The sequence below is a fragment of the Chrysemys picta genome, chromosome 8 (assembly GCF_011386835.1).
Source record: "Chrysemys picta bellii isolate R12L10 chromosome 8, ASM1138683v2, whole genome shotgun sequence".
NCBI lineage: Eukaryota > Metazoa > Chordata > Testudines > Emydidae > Chrysemys > Chrysemys picta.
The window spans coordinates 70,977,177-70,994,663 of NC_088798.1; the positions used below are offsets into that span (position 1 = coordinate 70,977,177).

At 53.7% G+C, this 17,487-nt stretch overlaps 1 protein-coding gene across 12 annotated transcripts in view; it reads right to left on the reverse strand.

Annotated features, from left to right (window-relative positions):
• Positions 1-247: 247 nt before the first annotated feature.
• The window catches only part of PCDH1 (protocadherin 1), a 152,939-nt gene continuing 135,699 nt past the window's right edge, over positions 248-17,487 (reverse strand). For 7 of the 12 annotated variants that reach the window (XM_042861344.2, XM_042861341.2, XM_042861343.2 and 4 more), the window contains exon 5: positions 248-4,573. In XM_042861344.2, coding sequence (XP_042717278.1) covers positions 4,188-4,573 — 386 coding nt within the window. In that variant the 3' untranslated portion in view covers positions 248-4,187. Of the gene's footprint in view, positions 4,574-9,310; positions 9,355-12,058; positions 12,157-17,487 lie in introns of those variants that run through there. The other 5 variants (XM_042861346.2, XM_065554802.1, XM_065554801.1 and 2 more) reach the window with 5 other exon arrangements.

A 17,487-nucleotide genomic window follows, 5' to 3' on the forward strand; every position in this document is an offset into this window, starting at 1 on the left:
GGTTGATCCGTTCTTAGGCCCCACCTGGAAACACCCTACTCTGGAAATGGGGTAATGGTGAATGGATGAGCCAAGCTCTCAGCCTCGGTGGGTGGCCATGGGTTTTTCCCCACAGTGAGGGAGTGCTGTGGGACTGAGGAGAGGAAGCAGGGAGGCAGTAAGCCCGTGCAAAGCCCCTCATGCACACAGTCCTCTCCCTGACTCTAAGGACACAACCCACGGGGAAGAATCCAGCCGGCACAGCATCCGGGTTTTCACACTTTTATTGTAAAGCTTTGGGAAGGGCTAATTACAATGGAATTTGTCATCTGACAGCTCAGCAAACAAACAGAAGGGGAGAGAACAGAAAGGGGCTCACAAAGGTGTCATGCTCACTGCTCCGAACAGAAAGAATTACAAGGGAATCAATTGTGCTCACAGTGCCTGGGAGAAACCAAACCCAAGGCCCAAAGCCTTCCCCGCACAGGGAAATGCATCACACATTGAGAGCAATACAACCTTAGCAAGAGGCGCTGCCTTAGACATAGGTCACCATCTGAAAAATAGCTGGGTACTTTCCTCTGATATAGGATTTCTCCTTTAGAAAAGCTACACCTGCATGTACATAAAACTGTACAAAAAACAAGGCATCACAAGCAAGGAAATGAAATCTCGTATAAATAGAACCAACACTGAAGAGCTACAATGGGGTTGCTTGGATCCTTCCACAGCCCGACTGCTCCCTGGCTCCCACCTTTGGTTTTACCCCCTGGCTTGTCCTAGTGCAGTGTTAAATACAGTGAATGCCCCTCCCTCCCTGAGGGGCACCTGTAACTCCCTACCCCCCTTCACTGTGCTTGTCTAGACCGGAGCCTGTGGGGTGCCTTCTCTCCCCCATGTGCAGAGGCTTTATCCTTCTGGCTTATCTTTGTGCAAATGAGCTTCTCCCTGCCAGCACCAGCACCCTCTCCCCATGGCAAATCCCCAGCACCACCTCCGCCCTCATCCCTGGGCTGATCCCAGCACCACCTCCACCCTCATTCTGGGGGCTGACCCCAGAACCCCTCCCCCCCCCCCAGGCCAATCCCAGCACAACCTCCACCCTAATCCTGGGGCTGACCCCAGAACCCCTCCCCCCCATGGCCAATCCCAGCACCATCTCCACTCTCCCCCCCAGGGCTGATCCCCAGCATCACCTACACACTCACCCTGGGCAGATCCCAACACCAGCTCAGCCCTCACATGTGGGCTGATCCCAGCACCCTGCCCCACTGGGCTGATCCCAGCACCACATCTGCCCTCCCCCTTCAGGCAGATTCCCCCCTCAGTCCCAAACGAAAGGAACTGAGAAGCACAGATGACCGTGTATTCATGCTGAGAGAGCTGCTGTGCTGCCTCAGGCAACCCCTGAACCAAACCAAAGGGCTGTGAGCCTCAGGGTTCCCTTAGTGACCCAAGCAGCAAGTAGGGGGGCCACCCTGCAGACCAGGCCATGGGGAGAGCCAGGGCCCACTCTTTCCCTCTTGGAAGTAGTGACCCTTATCTGCGTAGGTCATGTAGCTCTTCTGGGGAGCCTGCCCCAGAGGGATGCTGCCCCAGACCCGAGCCTGGGTGCGGGGAGTGAGCATCTGAGCTGGCAGAGGAATCAAGGATCCTGGCTTAGGTGGCCAAATTGCACATTCTGCCCAGTTAGGCCCTGAAACTAGAACTACAATAAAAACATTCAGGAAAGTGACGTGCTCAGGCAGCCAGGCCAGGGGGAGCACGGGCCCCACAGCACTGCCAGCAGAGCAGAACAGGTATGCCTGGACGGACACCCACCTGGAGGCCATGTCCACCACAGAGACCCACTGGATCGGTGCCCTCCAAGCAGGGGAGCGGTGACAGGAGAGGTGGGAAGGAGGGTCCTGACTCCCCTAAGTGGCACCTCTAGATGTATGAACTGTGGTGGGACAGTCCCCCATCACATCACCCGGGAGAGGGTGACAAGAACAGGGCGCTGGGGGAGCGGGCAGGGTAGGGCAGCTAGGAGCCTCGGTTTCTGCGGCCCTTCTGCAGGCCTTGTCAGCTCTGTGCCTCTTCGGCCTTGAGCTCCTTGGGCAGACCTGGTTCAGCTTGTGTCCATCGGGCCACACGTTCCTGAGGAAGCTACGCCATGAGGCTGGTCATATCCCATCACCACTGCCAGAGCAAAGGGTCAGGAGCTATTCAGCAAGGGACTTGCTGAACATCAGGAGGCAAGGCAGGGCAAGTGCCATTGCCCCGAACCCTCCAAGACTCGGTGCAGGGATTGCAGGCCTCTGGGCCTGGTGGGATGGGGCTGCAATGCCCCCTCCCTGCAGGAAACACCCAGTGCTGAACAAGTCCTGCAGAACCACCCACAGGCACCAGAGAGGAAAGGCTGCCCAGTCAGCAGACACACAATGTCCCCACCACATCCCCCTGTGTTCAAAGGCCAAGCATGGACCAAAGATAGGAAAGGGGATGTTATCCTGAAGCTGCCATTGGCCTCACTCCCCAAGGAAGATCTGAGCAATGAAGAGTTCTGAGGAGATAGGAAGGGAAGAATAATGGTGCATCTCACCCTCCTCCTAGCACTCCTCCTGGATGAGGAGAGGAAGGAAGGTACCCTAGAGAGAATGAGGCATGAGTCACCCTTACCCTGCTCCAGACACCTGGGCTGTCCCGTCCGGAGCAGGGGGTCAGGCCAGAGCTGGAACAGTTGAGAATGGGACAGAAACCAAGTCACCAGAACAGCTCCAAGGCCTCCAAGAAAGCAAGAGAGTTCAAGCAGAGCCAGGAGGAGCTCCTGTGTCCCACCAGGGCCACCCCTTTGATCCACGTCTTGCTCAGGCTGTTCATGCCAAGGGCCATTCCTACAGGCACCTGCTCAAGCTGATGCCACCCATCCTTCCTCTCTACCCTGCACAGTGTCTCCCTGGATTTGGTACCCTGTGAAGGGGAGCGCAGATGCTGCTGGCACCTGGCACGGCATTAGGGTGCCCACCCCAGGGAGACTGGATGACCTTTGACACTGGAAGAGAATGCTGGAGCCCTTGAGAGTGGCTCTGTGGCCTAAGGGCAGTGGGACTCCAGCTCACAGGGGCCAGTGGCCCCTGATGTGACCCTGAGACAAAGCTCCTCCTCACAAAGGCAAATGGTGGCTTACAGGCGGACAGGTCAAAGGTCACGTTCATGGCACAGATGGCCCCATGGGAGTTCCCTGCACTACAGCAGGCACAAGGGGATGGGGTGAGGCCCAATGGCCTGTGCCTCCCTTCTCTCCAGCAGAGCTAGAGCCAAGGATGTCTGCAGCCAGAGATATAGTTATCAAACCGGGGCTCCCCAGACCTGCTCCTGGCTCTTTCAGCTTTGCCATCCACTGGTACACAGCCAAAAGGAACACCTCAGCATAGGCCCTTACCTCTGGCACTGAGCAGTCCCTGGGCACCCTGTAGCCAATGGACACAGTGACAGCATTTGGCAAGCGGGCCAGGATGTAAAACCAGAAAGCCTCCAGCTCCACTGACAGGCCCCTGCCCCTCTCCTCCCATTCCCAGCTGTTATTTGAGGAACCAATCACATCTTTATTTACAATATGGAACAGGAGTGTGGACTGGAAGCTGTGCTCCCCTGTGCTCTTCCATGCACCAAACCATTCAACGCTGGAACTTGCTCCCTGTGGTTTGTTTTGTTGAAATGTCTTTTGTTTCAAGGACAATAAAAGTTTCAATCAGGCAGGATTTGAATGTCATTCCTAAGATTCATATTTACAGGAGTCTACAGTAAAACAACAGGCAGCTTGCTCCCTGTGCATGGAGACACCCCTCTGTCCTGTGCCCCAGGAACTCCACCAGCTCTGCACGGACCTTTGGTACCTAAGCCCTTCACCCTAGCCGTGTCCTCTGCACTCAGAGCCTGCCCAGCCCTCCCTGACAAAGCAGTTCAGAGTCGCACCCTCAAGTGCTTGGAAATTCCTTAGGTTTCACACACCCACCCTGCCCCAAGATAACGAGTTAAAAAGGCCCTCCTCTCCCTTGCCCTGCCCTGTGTCCTCAGAGGCCAGTTGGGGCGTCTCACCCGGAGGGAGGTGGAAACTGGGAACAACCTGGAGAACCTGCTGCAGGAGCAATAAAGCATTAAAGTTTCAAATGTTCCTCTGGACACTGGCCTCAGAAGTGTCTGCTCCTCACCCTTTGGGCGCAGCCTCACAGATAGATCTCCCTCTTAGTGGTTTGAGACGAGGGGGTGGTGGCTGGCTGGAAGTCCGAGGTCTGGGTGAGAGGAATTTCCTCCATAGGGGAGTCCTTGCAGGGCTCATGGCTACTGTTGGAGAAGGCACTGTATGTGGGGAGCAGGCGGAGGTTGGCCATTTTGGTGCTGCGCTCTTCCGAAAGTCTGGGGCTGCCGTTCCCAACTTGCTCTTGACTCCCCCGTTCTTGGTAAGGCACAAAAGTGGAGAGCTTCAGGGCATTCTTGGGCCTGCGGTTTGGGGAGGACTGGCCAGGCATCCAGCAGGTGTCGGAGTGGCCAAACTCCGTGCATTCCCGGGTGCAGGTCCCAGTCATGGCAACGTCAGGCAGAGGCCGGAGATCTGTAGAGAAGGGAAGTAAGAGCGGCGTTAACCCCACATGCACAAGCCCCACAGCATGGGAGCCGCTGCTGGATCTGGATCCCAGGGCACAGCACAGGCCTGACCCCCCAGGACTAAGCACCTGGCACTATGGGGGACATTTTGTTGCCAGGCTTCCTGTTGTGGGCTCTCAGCTGGTGGCAGGGGCAAAAGGGACTCTAGAAGGTGCCCAGTAAACATGTCCCATCTCTGTCACCCTGTCCCAGGCCAGAGAGAAGGACTCCAGTACTCCTGGAAGCTCAATGCCATGAGGCCCTGGGGAAGGCTGAACAATCACAGTGAGCACCAGCCCCTAGAGGCTGGCATGGGCCAAGTGTCACAAATTGCCCCGTTCCTGGGAGGCAAGGGAAACCTATGGCCCAGCCTGGCCCAAGGCCACAAAAAGCCATGGCAGAGCTGGGCCTAAAACTCGGGACTCGTGATTCCAGCCCCCATGTTCAAACTCAAGGCCCTTTCAGGCTCAGCACAGGCCCCGTTGCAAGTGTGCCTCTTAGACTCAGGCAGACACAGCCATTGACCCAGAGCATCTGGCATTCACCTGCCCCCATGCTGCTACAGGGAATCCCCCACTCAACAGTGATGATATCGCAGAATGCCAGGAGGGAGATAAAAATAACACACCAAAGGAGAGAAAAAACTAGGTTGCCAACTACCACCCCATCCCAGGCACAGCCAGGCATCGCTGGGTACCAGCCACTCCTCCCCAAGCACAGCCAGGCATCGCTAGGTACCAGCCACTCCTCCCCAAGCACAGCCAGGCATCCCTGGGGACCAGCCATTTCCCAGACGCAGGCACCAGCCAGGAATCACTGGACACCAGCCACTCCCCACCCTGGGCACAGCCAGGCCTACCTGGATATCAGACACACCTGCAACTAGGAAACGGCCACTCCCCCGGACCCAAGCACCAGAAAGTCACCCCTGAGCACCAGCCACTCCCCCACCCTGGGCACAGCCAGGCATCTCTGGGCACCCGGCACCACTCCACCCCAAACAGAGTTATCAGCCATTCTTCCACCCTACACACAACCAGGCAAACCCTGGGCATCAGACGCTCTCCCACATAGGGCACAGCATGGTATACCTGAGTACCAACACACTCACAACACAGACAAACATCCCTCAGGCCACCCACTGCCCCACTCTGGGCAGCAACCACTCCTCCACCATAGGCACAGCCAGGCATCCCGGAGCGCCAAACATTCTCCCACTCCGTTCACAAGGACTCCTGGCATCAGCCACTTCCCCAAATGAGGCAAAGCCAGACATACCTGGGCACCACTGCCCCACAAGCCAGGGTCCCTGGGCACCAATCACTGCTTCAGACCAGACACAGCCACACAACCCTGGGCAGCAGCCACTCCTCCATGCTGGATACATCCAGGCAACCCTGGGTGGCAACCACTCTCCAATGGTGGGCATAGCCAGGCATCCTCACTTACCAACCACACCCTGGACACACCTAAGCATCCCTTGGCACCAGCCACTCACCAACGTTGGGGACAGCCAGGCATTTCCGGGGCACCATCCAATCCCTACCCCCAGACACAGCCAAGCATCCCTGGGAACAAGTATTCCCCCATGCTAGGCATAGTTAGGAATCTTTGGGCATCAGACACTCCCCCATCCCAGGCACAGAGACGCATCTCCGGGCATAAGCCATTCCCTCGGCCCAGACACAGCTAGGCATCTCTGGGCACCAGCCATTCCCCCATCTTGGGCACCACGAGGCATCTCTGGGCACGAGCCACTCTCCCTACTGAGGCACAGCCAGCCACCCCTAGGCATCGGCCACTCCCCTATTCCAGGCACAGCCAGGCATCGTTGGGCACCAGTCATTGCTCTGCACTAGGCACAAGCAGGCTGTACCAAGTACCAACTGCTCTTCTGCCCCTGGGACAGCCAAGTAATTGGAGTACCAGTCACAGACATCCCCAAACCCCGCTCACCACCCTCCCAGATGGACACATACATACCAGGGCCTCATCGCTGTACACACACAACAGCACCACCCAAAGGACCCACCTTGAGAGATCCGCCAGGTGCTGGGACCCAAGGGAGGTTGCTTCGGCCTCTTTTATTTTTGTGCTGCAGGGATCACACAATACCACACACACTACTCCCTTCTGCCTCTCTGTCACTCTCACCCACAAACACTATACCACACACGCAACACCCCTCTCTCTCTCTCTCTCTCTCTAACACACATGTACACACAGTGCCACACACTACTCCCTTCTGCCGTTCTGTCACCATCATCCCCACACACTATACCACACACGCAACACCTCCCCCCCAACACACATACACACAATGCAACACACACTACTCCCTTCAACCTGTCATCCTCACCCACACACACAATACCATGCATGCAAACCTCCCCAATCACACACACACACACACAATGCCACACACACACTATTCTCTTAAGCCTTTGTCACCCTCACCCACATACACTATACCAAACACACAACGCCCCTCTCTCTCTCTCTCTCTCTCTCTCTCTCACACACACACACACACACACAATGCCCCCCACACGTTCTTTATGCCTCTCTGTCACTCTCACCCACACCAATACCACACACACAAAACCCCTCTCTCTCTCTCACACACACACACATACACAGTGCCCCACACCCACTACTCCCTTGTGCCTCTCTGTCACCCGCACCCACACCCACAAAACCACATACAACACCCTCCTCACTCTCTCGTACACACACACATACACACAATACAACATGTACTACTCCCTTCTGCCTGTCACCCTCACCCGCACATACTATACCACACACATAACATCCTTCTGTCCCATACACATGCACATACACACAATACCAAATGCACCACACATGCCCACACACTATACCACATGCAACACCTCCCTCTCTCACTCACATACACACTTACACATAATACCACACACACTACTCCCTTCTGCCTCTGTCACCCTCACCCACACACATTATGCCACACACACTATATCCCTCTGTCTCATACACACGTACATACACACAGTATGATGTACACTACACCCCCACGTACAAAATACCATGCATACTACACCCCTCTCTCTGACAAACACACTATACCACACCCCCACACCCCTGCACATACAATACCACAAACATTACACACACCCCTCTCTCTCTCTCTCTCTCTCACACACACACACACACACACACACACACACACACTTCAACATACACTACTCCTCTGCACACACAATACCACACACACTATACTCCTATGCACACAACATTCCTTTCTCTCACACTCACTACATCCTCCACACAATATCACACACACAATATACCCTCACACTATAAATCTCTCACATACACAGTACCATTGAGAATACACCCCCACACAGTATACCACAAATACACTCCACATACTCAACACCATACACAATACACCTCAAAATATGTAGGATTCCCCTCAATATGCTACATTGCAGACACACAATAGTCTTCCAGAGAGACACAATATACCACACACACACAATAGTGCCACCACACACAAATTCATCACACATACACAATTTTTCCAACATGTAAATACATGACCCAGTGCCGGATATACACATCAAATACTCAGACAATATCCACAATACTCTCCCCATCGACACCTTATACCCCGCACTCCCCCAGAAATACTATACCGCACAGATAATAGTGACCCCCCCCCCAAACCTCCCCCAATACTCTGGTTCCCAAGGACACACTGCACTGTACAAACACATGCACAGTGCTTCCCCATCCCGGAAACACCGTCTCTCTCTCTCACACACACACACACACACACACATTATTCCCCCATACACACAGGCATACAATACCACAATTTGGGGGCGAAAGACCACACAGCTGCCACATCGCCAGCCCAGAGCCTGAAGTGTGACACAGCATCAGACATTGCTGCTACCCCCAGAGGGTCCCCATGTCACTCCCACTGAGAATCCTTCTTCCCAGTGCTTCCTTGTCCTACTGTGCCCCAATGCCGCTCTCCAATAGCTCCCTTCCATTGCCCTGCTCCGTTTCCCACAGCTCTGAGCTCTTGGGCACAGTGACTCGAGTCTCCCTTGGCACCGGTTTCACACAAGGCAGACTTCCTACAAGTAAATACATAAATTCACCAGACAAGGTCCCTGCAGAGCCAGGGCTCAAAATCTGAGCTCAGTGAGTCAGGGGATTGGCGCCATGGATAGGGTGCTGGGGATCAGAGATCAAGCCACACAGACTGTATGCTTGAGTCAGAGGTGAGAACTATGGGGCTAGGTGCTGCAGGTCAAACAGAAGGGGTTGGTGCTGGGAGTCAGAGTTAATGATCAACTGATCTTGAAAATGTTGTTTTTCAAAAATAACCTATCAGCCATCACACTCCACACCTCCAGCTCCTGAAATAGCTGTGTCACCCACACTGATTTTCCCCAACTCCTGCAGTACTGCAGCCTCACCCCCAGTGCTTCCCACCCGTTGCTCCGGCATTAGCTGTGCCATCCTCATAGTACCCCCACTCCCCTGGCTACTGCAGCGGCTGTATCATGCCCACAGGTTCTCCCTCCCCCAGTTCCTGTATAGGTTGCGTCACCCCCAGTGAATCCCTCCCGTGGGCAGGGAGGCTCCTCCCATGGCCCATCTCCTGGGGCACATTAGCTGCAACACCCTGGTGGAAGCCGTGCGGACATACCTCGGTTCAGAGCCCCATTCACAGCCTGTTCCGCTCAGGGGACTCTAATGAGGAGCAGAAAAAGGACGACAGGGTCACATCATTATACAGCCCCCAGTCTACACACTCCCCACAGGATTGTGCCAGCCCCTCCAGCCTGCATCAGCCCTCCCCTGCATCTCTGTCTTGCACCTCTTTACCCCAGGCTTCCTCTGATACCTGCTGCCTTTACCAGTGCCTTGGATGCCATTGGCCCCACCCCAGGCTCCACCAAACTATCTGGCCAACACTGCCCAATGAGGTCTTCCTCTAACCTGCTCCTCCTAACCTGCTCCAGTTCCCCCAGACCTCCACCGGCCCCCTCTCTCAGCCTCTGCAGAACCCCAGCCAGTACCACCGACCTCCATCCTTCACTAGTTCCCTGTCTTTTCTAGTCCTTCCCCACCACTGACCATGCCAGCTCCCAGCCTCTGGATCTGTCTCCTTTCCCACCATTTTTTCTTCACTCTCCACAACTCCACTTTCTGCCATGCTCCATATACAGGATCCTACCAAATTCACAGTCCATTTTGGTCAATTTCACAGTCATAGGATTTTAAAAATTGTAAATTTCATGATTTCAGCTATTTACATCTAAAATAATCACAGTTTTGTAATTGTGGGGGTACTGACCCAAAAAGGAGTTGGGGGGGGAGGCGCAAGGTTATTGTAGGGGGGTTGCAGTATTGTTACCCTTACTTCTGTGCTGCTGCTGGTGACAGCGCTGCCTTCAGAGGTGAGCAGCTGGATAGCGGTGGCTGCTGCCCGGGAGCCCAGCTCTGAAGGCAGAGCCGCTGCCAGCAGCAGCACAGAAGTAAGGATGGCATGTATGATATTGCCACCCTTACTTCTGTGCTGCTGCCTGCAGTGCTGGGCCCTCAGTCAGCAGCCGCCACTCTCCGTCTGCCCAGCTCTGAAGGCAGTGTAGAAGGGTGGCAATACCGAGACCCCCATAAAATAACTTTATGACCCCCTCCCCCCCCCACAACTCCCTTTTGGGTCAGGACCCCCAATTTGAGAAAGGCTGGCTTCTCCTGTGAAATCTGTATAGTATAGGGTAAAAGCACACTCAAGGCCAGATTTCACAGGGGGAGACCAGATTTCATGAGCTGTGACTCATGTTTCATGGCGATGAATTCTTTAGGGCCCTATCTATATCCTCCATCCCCAGGCAACTCCCTACCCCAGAGCTTGGCACTTGAGTTAGTTTAGGGCAGGGGACACCTGACTAGTGGAGCACAAAGCCCTTCATGCACAAAGACACAGGCACTCACATATCAGACATGGATATGCCCACTCACACTCATGGACATGCACAGTCACACGCTCACAGATATGCACAATCACACAAACATGCACAAGTACTTCACTAGCAGTACTTGGTCCTGCTAGTGAAGGTAAGGGGCTGGACTCGATGACCTTTCAGGGTCCCTTCCAGTTCTAGGAGATAGGTATATCTCCATATATTATTATTATTATTCACACAAAGGGACATGCACAGTCGCACGCTCACACTCACATACACTCACACAGACATGCATACATACATGCATGGACAAACCTCTCACATACCTGGATATGAACACTCACACAGAGGCACTCACTTACACACAGATGCACATTGAAGTGCACACTCACACACACTGATGGGCACAAATAAATGGACACATCACAGTGATGTCCATTTGCTCAGCTGCAAAATCAGGAGCTCACCCATGACAGGGGCTAATGACAAAAGGCTTGCACATGCCCACATGAAAACACCTGATTTGCCCGTGCAGGCCTGGGGAGCTCAATTGCACTTAGGAGGGAGGGGAGTCAGCGTTGATATGGACCATGCTATTTCCAGGGACTGTGCATCTGAGTGTGTCTGTGCTTGGGGGGTGGGAGTCAAAATTTGGGGCTCAGCGAGGGCTATGTGTGTTTGTGCAAAATTTCTTAGAAATGCCTATAAACGCCCAGAGAAATGGATAAGTGGTGCTTTCAGCATTGTATAAGCTGGGGGGTCAGGCAAGCTGAGGGGAACTGCAGTAGGGGGGCATAACGGAACAGTAAGCAACAGGAAGGGGGAGGGAAGCATGTAGGGCCAAGAAAATCAAGGGGTAGGGTGGAGGGGAGAGGTTGCTGAGCCAATGCGGGAGGGTGCAGGGAGAGATGAGTGGGACACTAGGAAAGTCCATGGGATAGGTAGTGACGGGCAGGCAGCTGGCAGAGGGAGGCAGGCTGAAAGAGCTGGCATGGCAGCATTATGGAGAGGGACAAGAAGCGGGGTTGGTAGGGGTGGTGAAGCACAGTGGGGGAGTGCAGTGGGGAGAGTCAAGAGAGTATTGCGGAGGGGTGCATGGGGGAGCATGGCAAGGTGGGGTCCATGTGCAGAAGGGATGGGATAGGGCAGTGGGGCAGGGAGGGATGGGAGAGAAGAGTAGGATGAGGAGGGATGGGAGAATGAGGTGGGAGTATGGGAGAACATGGTGCAGCAGTGAGGGACGGTAACATTGTGGCATGGGAGGGACAATGGACTGCAGTGGGGGAGCACAGAATAGTGTGGGAGAGCAAAGAGGAACGGCAGTGTGGCGGGCTGGGAGAGTGCAGAGAGGGAGATGGGGGAGTATGGCAGGATGGGAAGGGGCAGGAAAGCACAGCAGCATAGGGAGCACTGGAGGAATACAATGAGATGTGGGGTTCACATATTTTAAGAGCAGGAGGGACCATCATATCATCCAGTCTGACCTGCTGTGTAGTCTAGGCCACAGAACTTCACCCATTCATTCCTGTACTGGGCCCAGTAACTTGTGTTTGACTAAAGCATCTTCCAGAAAGGCAGCCACCTGGATATGAAGACATCAAGAGATAGAGAATCCACCAGTTCCCTTGGCAGTTTGTTCCCAGGGTTAATCACCTTCACAGTTAAGATGATATGCCTTATTCTAATGTGAAAGTCTTGCTTCAGTTTCCAGCCATTGGCTCTTGTACTCTTTCTCTGCTAGAAATATTTTCTCCCCATGAAAGCACTTACAAAGTAGAATCATAACTTGTAAGTCTTCTTTTTGACACGCACAGATTAAGCTCTGTCAGCCTCTCACTCCAGCATTTTTTCCAGCACTTGCGGTGAGAAAGCATAGCTGGGATCATTTCTAAAATGCTTTCCCTTAGGGCAGAGCAGGGTGCAGTGATTCCCAGAACAGCCACCCAAACACTGCACTGCACTTCAAAAATGAGCCTTGGTGTTGATTCCCTCAGAAAGGGTTATTCCGACAACGATTAACACTCAGGACCCTGCTCCCCTGGGCACTGCACCCCTATGGCAATGAACTTTTGCGGCATCACTTCCCTACCGCCCTGGGCACCGCACCCCTAGGGCAATGAACCTTCGCGGTATCACTTCTATACTGCAAGACTCCTGTGGGCACAGCACCGCTATGGCAAAGAAACTTCACGGTATGAATTCCCTATTCACCATTCTCCCTTGGGCACTGCATCCGTATGGCAATGAACCTTCTCGGTACCACTTCCCTACTGCCCTGCTCCCCTGGGCATGACACCCCAATGGCAATGAAACTTCACAGCATCACTTCCGTACCACCCTGCTCCCCTGGCACCGCACCCCTATGGCAATGAACCTTCACGTCATCTCTTGCCTACAGCCCTGCTCCCCTGGACATCGCATCCCTATGGCAATGAACCTTCACATCATCTCTTGCCTACAGCCCTGATTCCTTGGGTACCGCACCCCTATGGCAATGGACCACAGCATCACGTCCCTGCAACACTGCTCCCCTGGGCACCACACCTCTATGGCAATGAACTTTCGCGACATCACTTCCCTACCACCCTGCTCCAGTGGGTACCATACCACAATGGCAATGAACCTTCGCAGCCTCAGTTCCCTACAGCCCTGCTCCCACTGGGCACCGCTCCCCTAGGGCACTGAACCTTCACAGTATCACTTCCCTACCGCCCTGCTCCACTGGGCCCCACACCCCTACGGCAATGAATCTTTGCGGCATCACTTCTCTACCGACCTGTTCCACTGGGCACTACACTCCTATGGCAGTCAACCTTCGCGGCATTACTTCCCTACCCACCCTCCTCCAGTGGGCACCGCACCCCTATAGCAATGAACCGTCATGGTATCACTTCCCTACTGCCCTGATCCCCTGGGCCCCGCACCCATACCGCAATGAACCGTTGTGGTATCACTTCCCTACCACCCTGTTCCACTGGGCTCTACATTCCGATGGCAATCAACCTTCATGGCATCACTTCCCTACCACCCTCCTCCACTGGGCACCGCACCCCTATGGCAATGAACCTTCATAGCCTCACTTCCCTACTGCCCTGTTTCCCTGTGCACTGCAGACCTATGGCAATGAACCTTCACAGCATCACTTTCCTGCTGCCCTGCTGCCTGGGCACTGTACCCCTATGGCTATGATCTTCGTAGCATCACTTCCCTATAGTCCTGCTGCCCTGGGCTCCTCTCCACTACAGTGCTATTTCCCCCTCACAGTGCTGCTCCGTGGGACTCTGTGCTCCCAAGTTCCTGTGTCCTTATCTCAGTATTCCCTCTGGGCACCCTTCCCTCATATTGCATCTCACATGGATGTGGCTTCGCTGTTTTGGATCCCTCGGGGTACTGTTCCTGGGTACTGAAAACAACACCACTGCCCTTCTCTCTGTGTGTAGCTAGTGAGTGGGCCACATACAGATGCTAATAGTCCTAAGTACCCCTCTTTGAATTCCCAGGGCGAGAGTGTTGAGCAGCCCGGCCCTCCCAGTTCAGCATGCCAGACCTCTTCAGAAGCAGGGCTCAGCAGGCACTTGGCTTGGCAGAAACTTAATAGCTCTCACCCAAACTGCCCTTTGAAAGGACTTTTTTGAAGGACTGACCGTGCTGTGGGTTCCCACTCATGTACCCCCTTCTCCTGTCTACCCAGTGTGACAAAGTTCCTCCTCTATCTTGGTGGGTCCTGCGCTTCTTGGCGGATTTTCTTGCCTCAGAGATTAACCATGTGGGTTGGGGAACAGCCCAGAGACCTTCCCCTCTGGAAGAACCCACACTCCAGGTCAATTGGGAGGTTTGGGGGGAACCCGGGCCCGCCCTCTACTCCAGGTTCCTGCCCAGGGCCCTGTGGACTGCAGCTGTCTATAGTGCCTCCTGTAACAGCTGCATGACAACTACAACTCCCTGGGCTACTTCCCCATGGCCTCCTCCAAAGACCTTCCTTATTCTCACCACAGGACCGTCCTCCTGGTGTCTGATAACGCTTGTGCTCCTCAGTCCTCCAGCAGCACACCCTCTTACTCTCAGCTCCTTGCACCTCTTGCTCCCAGCTCCTCACACTCGGACCACAAACTGAAGTGAGCTCCCTTTAAAACCCAGGTGCCCTGATTAGCCTGCCTTAATTGAATCATAGAATCATAGAATCATAGAATATCAGAGTTGGAAGGGACCTTAAGAGGTCATCTAGTCCAACCCCCTGCTCAAAGCAGGACCAATTCCCAGCTAAATCATCCCAGCCAGGGCTTTGTCAAGCCGGGCCTTAAAAACCTCCAAGGAAGGAGATTCCACCACCTCCCTAGGTAACGCATTCCAGTGTTTCACCACCCTCCTAGTGAAATAGTTTTTCCTGATATCCAACCTGGACCTCCCCCACTGCAACTTGAGACCATTGCTCCTTGTTCTGTCATCTGCCACCACTGAGAACAGCCGAGCTCCATCCTCTTTGGAACCCCCCTTCAGGTAGTTGAAGGCTGCTATCAAATCCCCCCTCATTCTTCTCTTCTGGAGACTAAACAATCCCATTTCCCTCAGCCTCTCCTCATAAGTCATGTGCTCCAGACCCCTAATCATTTTTGTTGCCCTCCGCTGGACTCTTTCCAATTTTTCCACATCCTTCTTGTAGTGTGGGGACCAAAACTGGACACAGTATTCCAGATGAGGCCTCACCAATGTCGAATAAAGGGGAACGATCACGTTCCTCGATCTGCTGGCAATGCCCCTACTTATACAGCCCAAAATGCCGTTAGCCTTCTTGGCAACAAGAGCACACTGTTGACTCATATCCAGCTTCTCGTCCACTGTGACCCCTAGGTCCTTTTCTGCAGAACTGCTACCTAGCCATTCGGTCCCTAGTCTGTAGCAGTGCATGGGATTCTTCCGTCCTAAGTGCAGGACTCTGCACTTGTCCTTGTTGAACCTCATCAGGTTTTTTTCGGCCCAATCCTCTAATTTGTCTAGGTCCCTCTGTATCTGATCCCTACCCTCTAGTGTATCTACCACGCCTCCTAGTTTAGTGTCATCTGCAAACTTGCTGAGAGTGCAGTCCACACCATCCTCCAGATCATTAATAAAGATATTAAACAAAACCGGCCCCAGGACCGACCCTTGGGGCACTCCGCTTGAAACCGGCTGCCAACTAGACATGGAGCCATTGATCACTACCCGTTGAGCCCGACGATCTAGACAGCTTTCTATCCACCTTACAGTCCATTCATCCAGCCCATACTTAATTCTAGCAGCTTCTTCTTAAGTGGCTCCAGGTGTCCTAATTAGCCTGCCTGCCTTAACTGGTTCTAGCAGGTTCCTGATTACTCTAGTGCAACCCCTGCTCTGGTCACTCAGGGAACAGAAAACTACTCATCCAGTGACCAGTATATTTGCCCTCTACCAGACTCCTGTACCCCACTGCTCTGGGTCTGTCACATATCCCTCCCCCATGCTCAACACCAAGGGGTTGGGCAGCTTGGGACGCCAGACAGTGCACACGTGACAAGCCATCGGCGTTGCCATGACGGCTCCCTGCTCTGTGTTGCACACGGAACTGGAAAGGTTGGAGGGATAAGAACCATCTGGTCACCCTTGTGTTCTTCTCCTTGTTCCGCTGCATCCATTGAAGAGGGATATGGTCGGTCATGAGGACAAATCTGTGCCCGAGCAGGTAGTAGCGCAATGTTTCCATGGCCCATTTTACAGCGAGGCATTCTCTCTCCACCACTGCATATTTTTGTTCCCTTGGAATGAGTTTCCGACTTAGGTATAGAATTGGGTGTTCTTCCTCCCCGACCATCTGTGATAGAACGGCCCCCAACCCTACTTCCGATGCATCCGTCTGTAGGATAAACTCCTTGGTGAAATCAGGGGCTATCAGTACGGGGTTACTGCAGAGGGCAGTCGGTAGGTCTGTGAATGCTTCCTCTGCTGCGTCAGACCATCTCACAAGATCAGGTCCACGGGCTTTCACTAGGTCTGTCAGGGGGCTTGCCCTTGTGGCAAAGTGGGGGATAAATCATCGGTAATACCCCACCACACCTAGGAACGCCTGGACTTGTTTCTTGCGACTTGGTCGGGGCCAATTTTGGATGGCCTCTAACTTGTTCACTTGGGGTTTTACCAAACCTTTTCCCAGAATGTAGCCAAGATATCTGGCCTCTGTAAACCCTACAGCACACTTGGCAGGATTTGCTGTAAGGCCAGCTCGCCTGAAGGTATTGAGGACTGCCTCCACCTTCTCCAGGTGGGTTTCCCAGTCTGGGGTATGAATGACCACATTGTCCAAGTAGGCAGCAGCATAACTGTTATGCGGGCGGAATAGCTTGTCCATGAGGCGCTGGAAGGTAGCTGGGGCCCCATGTAGTCCAAAAGGGAGGACAGTATATTGAAAAAGACCCTCTGGTGTAGAGAACGCAGTCTTTTCCTTTGCGTTTTCTGCAAGGGGAATCTGCCAGTACCCCTTTGTCAAGTCTAGGGTAGTCAAGTACCGGGCATTACCCAGACGGTCCACTAGCTCATCTATGTGAGGTATGGGGTACACGTTGACTGGGATACTTCGTTTAGTCGCCGGAAGTCGTTGCAAAATCTTGTAGTGCCATCAGGTTTGTGCCCCAGCACGATTGGGCTGGACCACTGACTGTGGGATTCTTCGATGATCCCCAACTCCAGCATTTTTTTTACTTCTGCTTTTATTTCCTCCCTTTTTGCCGCTGGCACCCAATAGGGCCTCATTGTTACTCTGGCCCCAGGGTTCGTGACGATGTGGTGATATGTCTCGGTTGTTCGACTCGGTTTTGTCAAGAACACATCTTGGTTCCGGAAGATCATCTCAGACACCTCATTCTTCTGGTCTGGTGTTAAATTGGGAGACACTCTCACCTGTTTG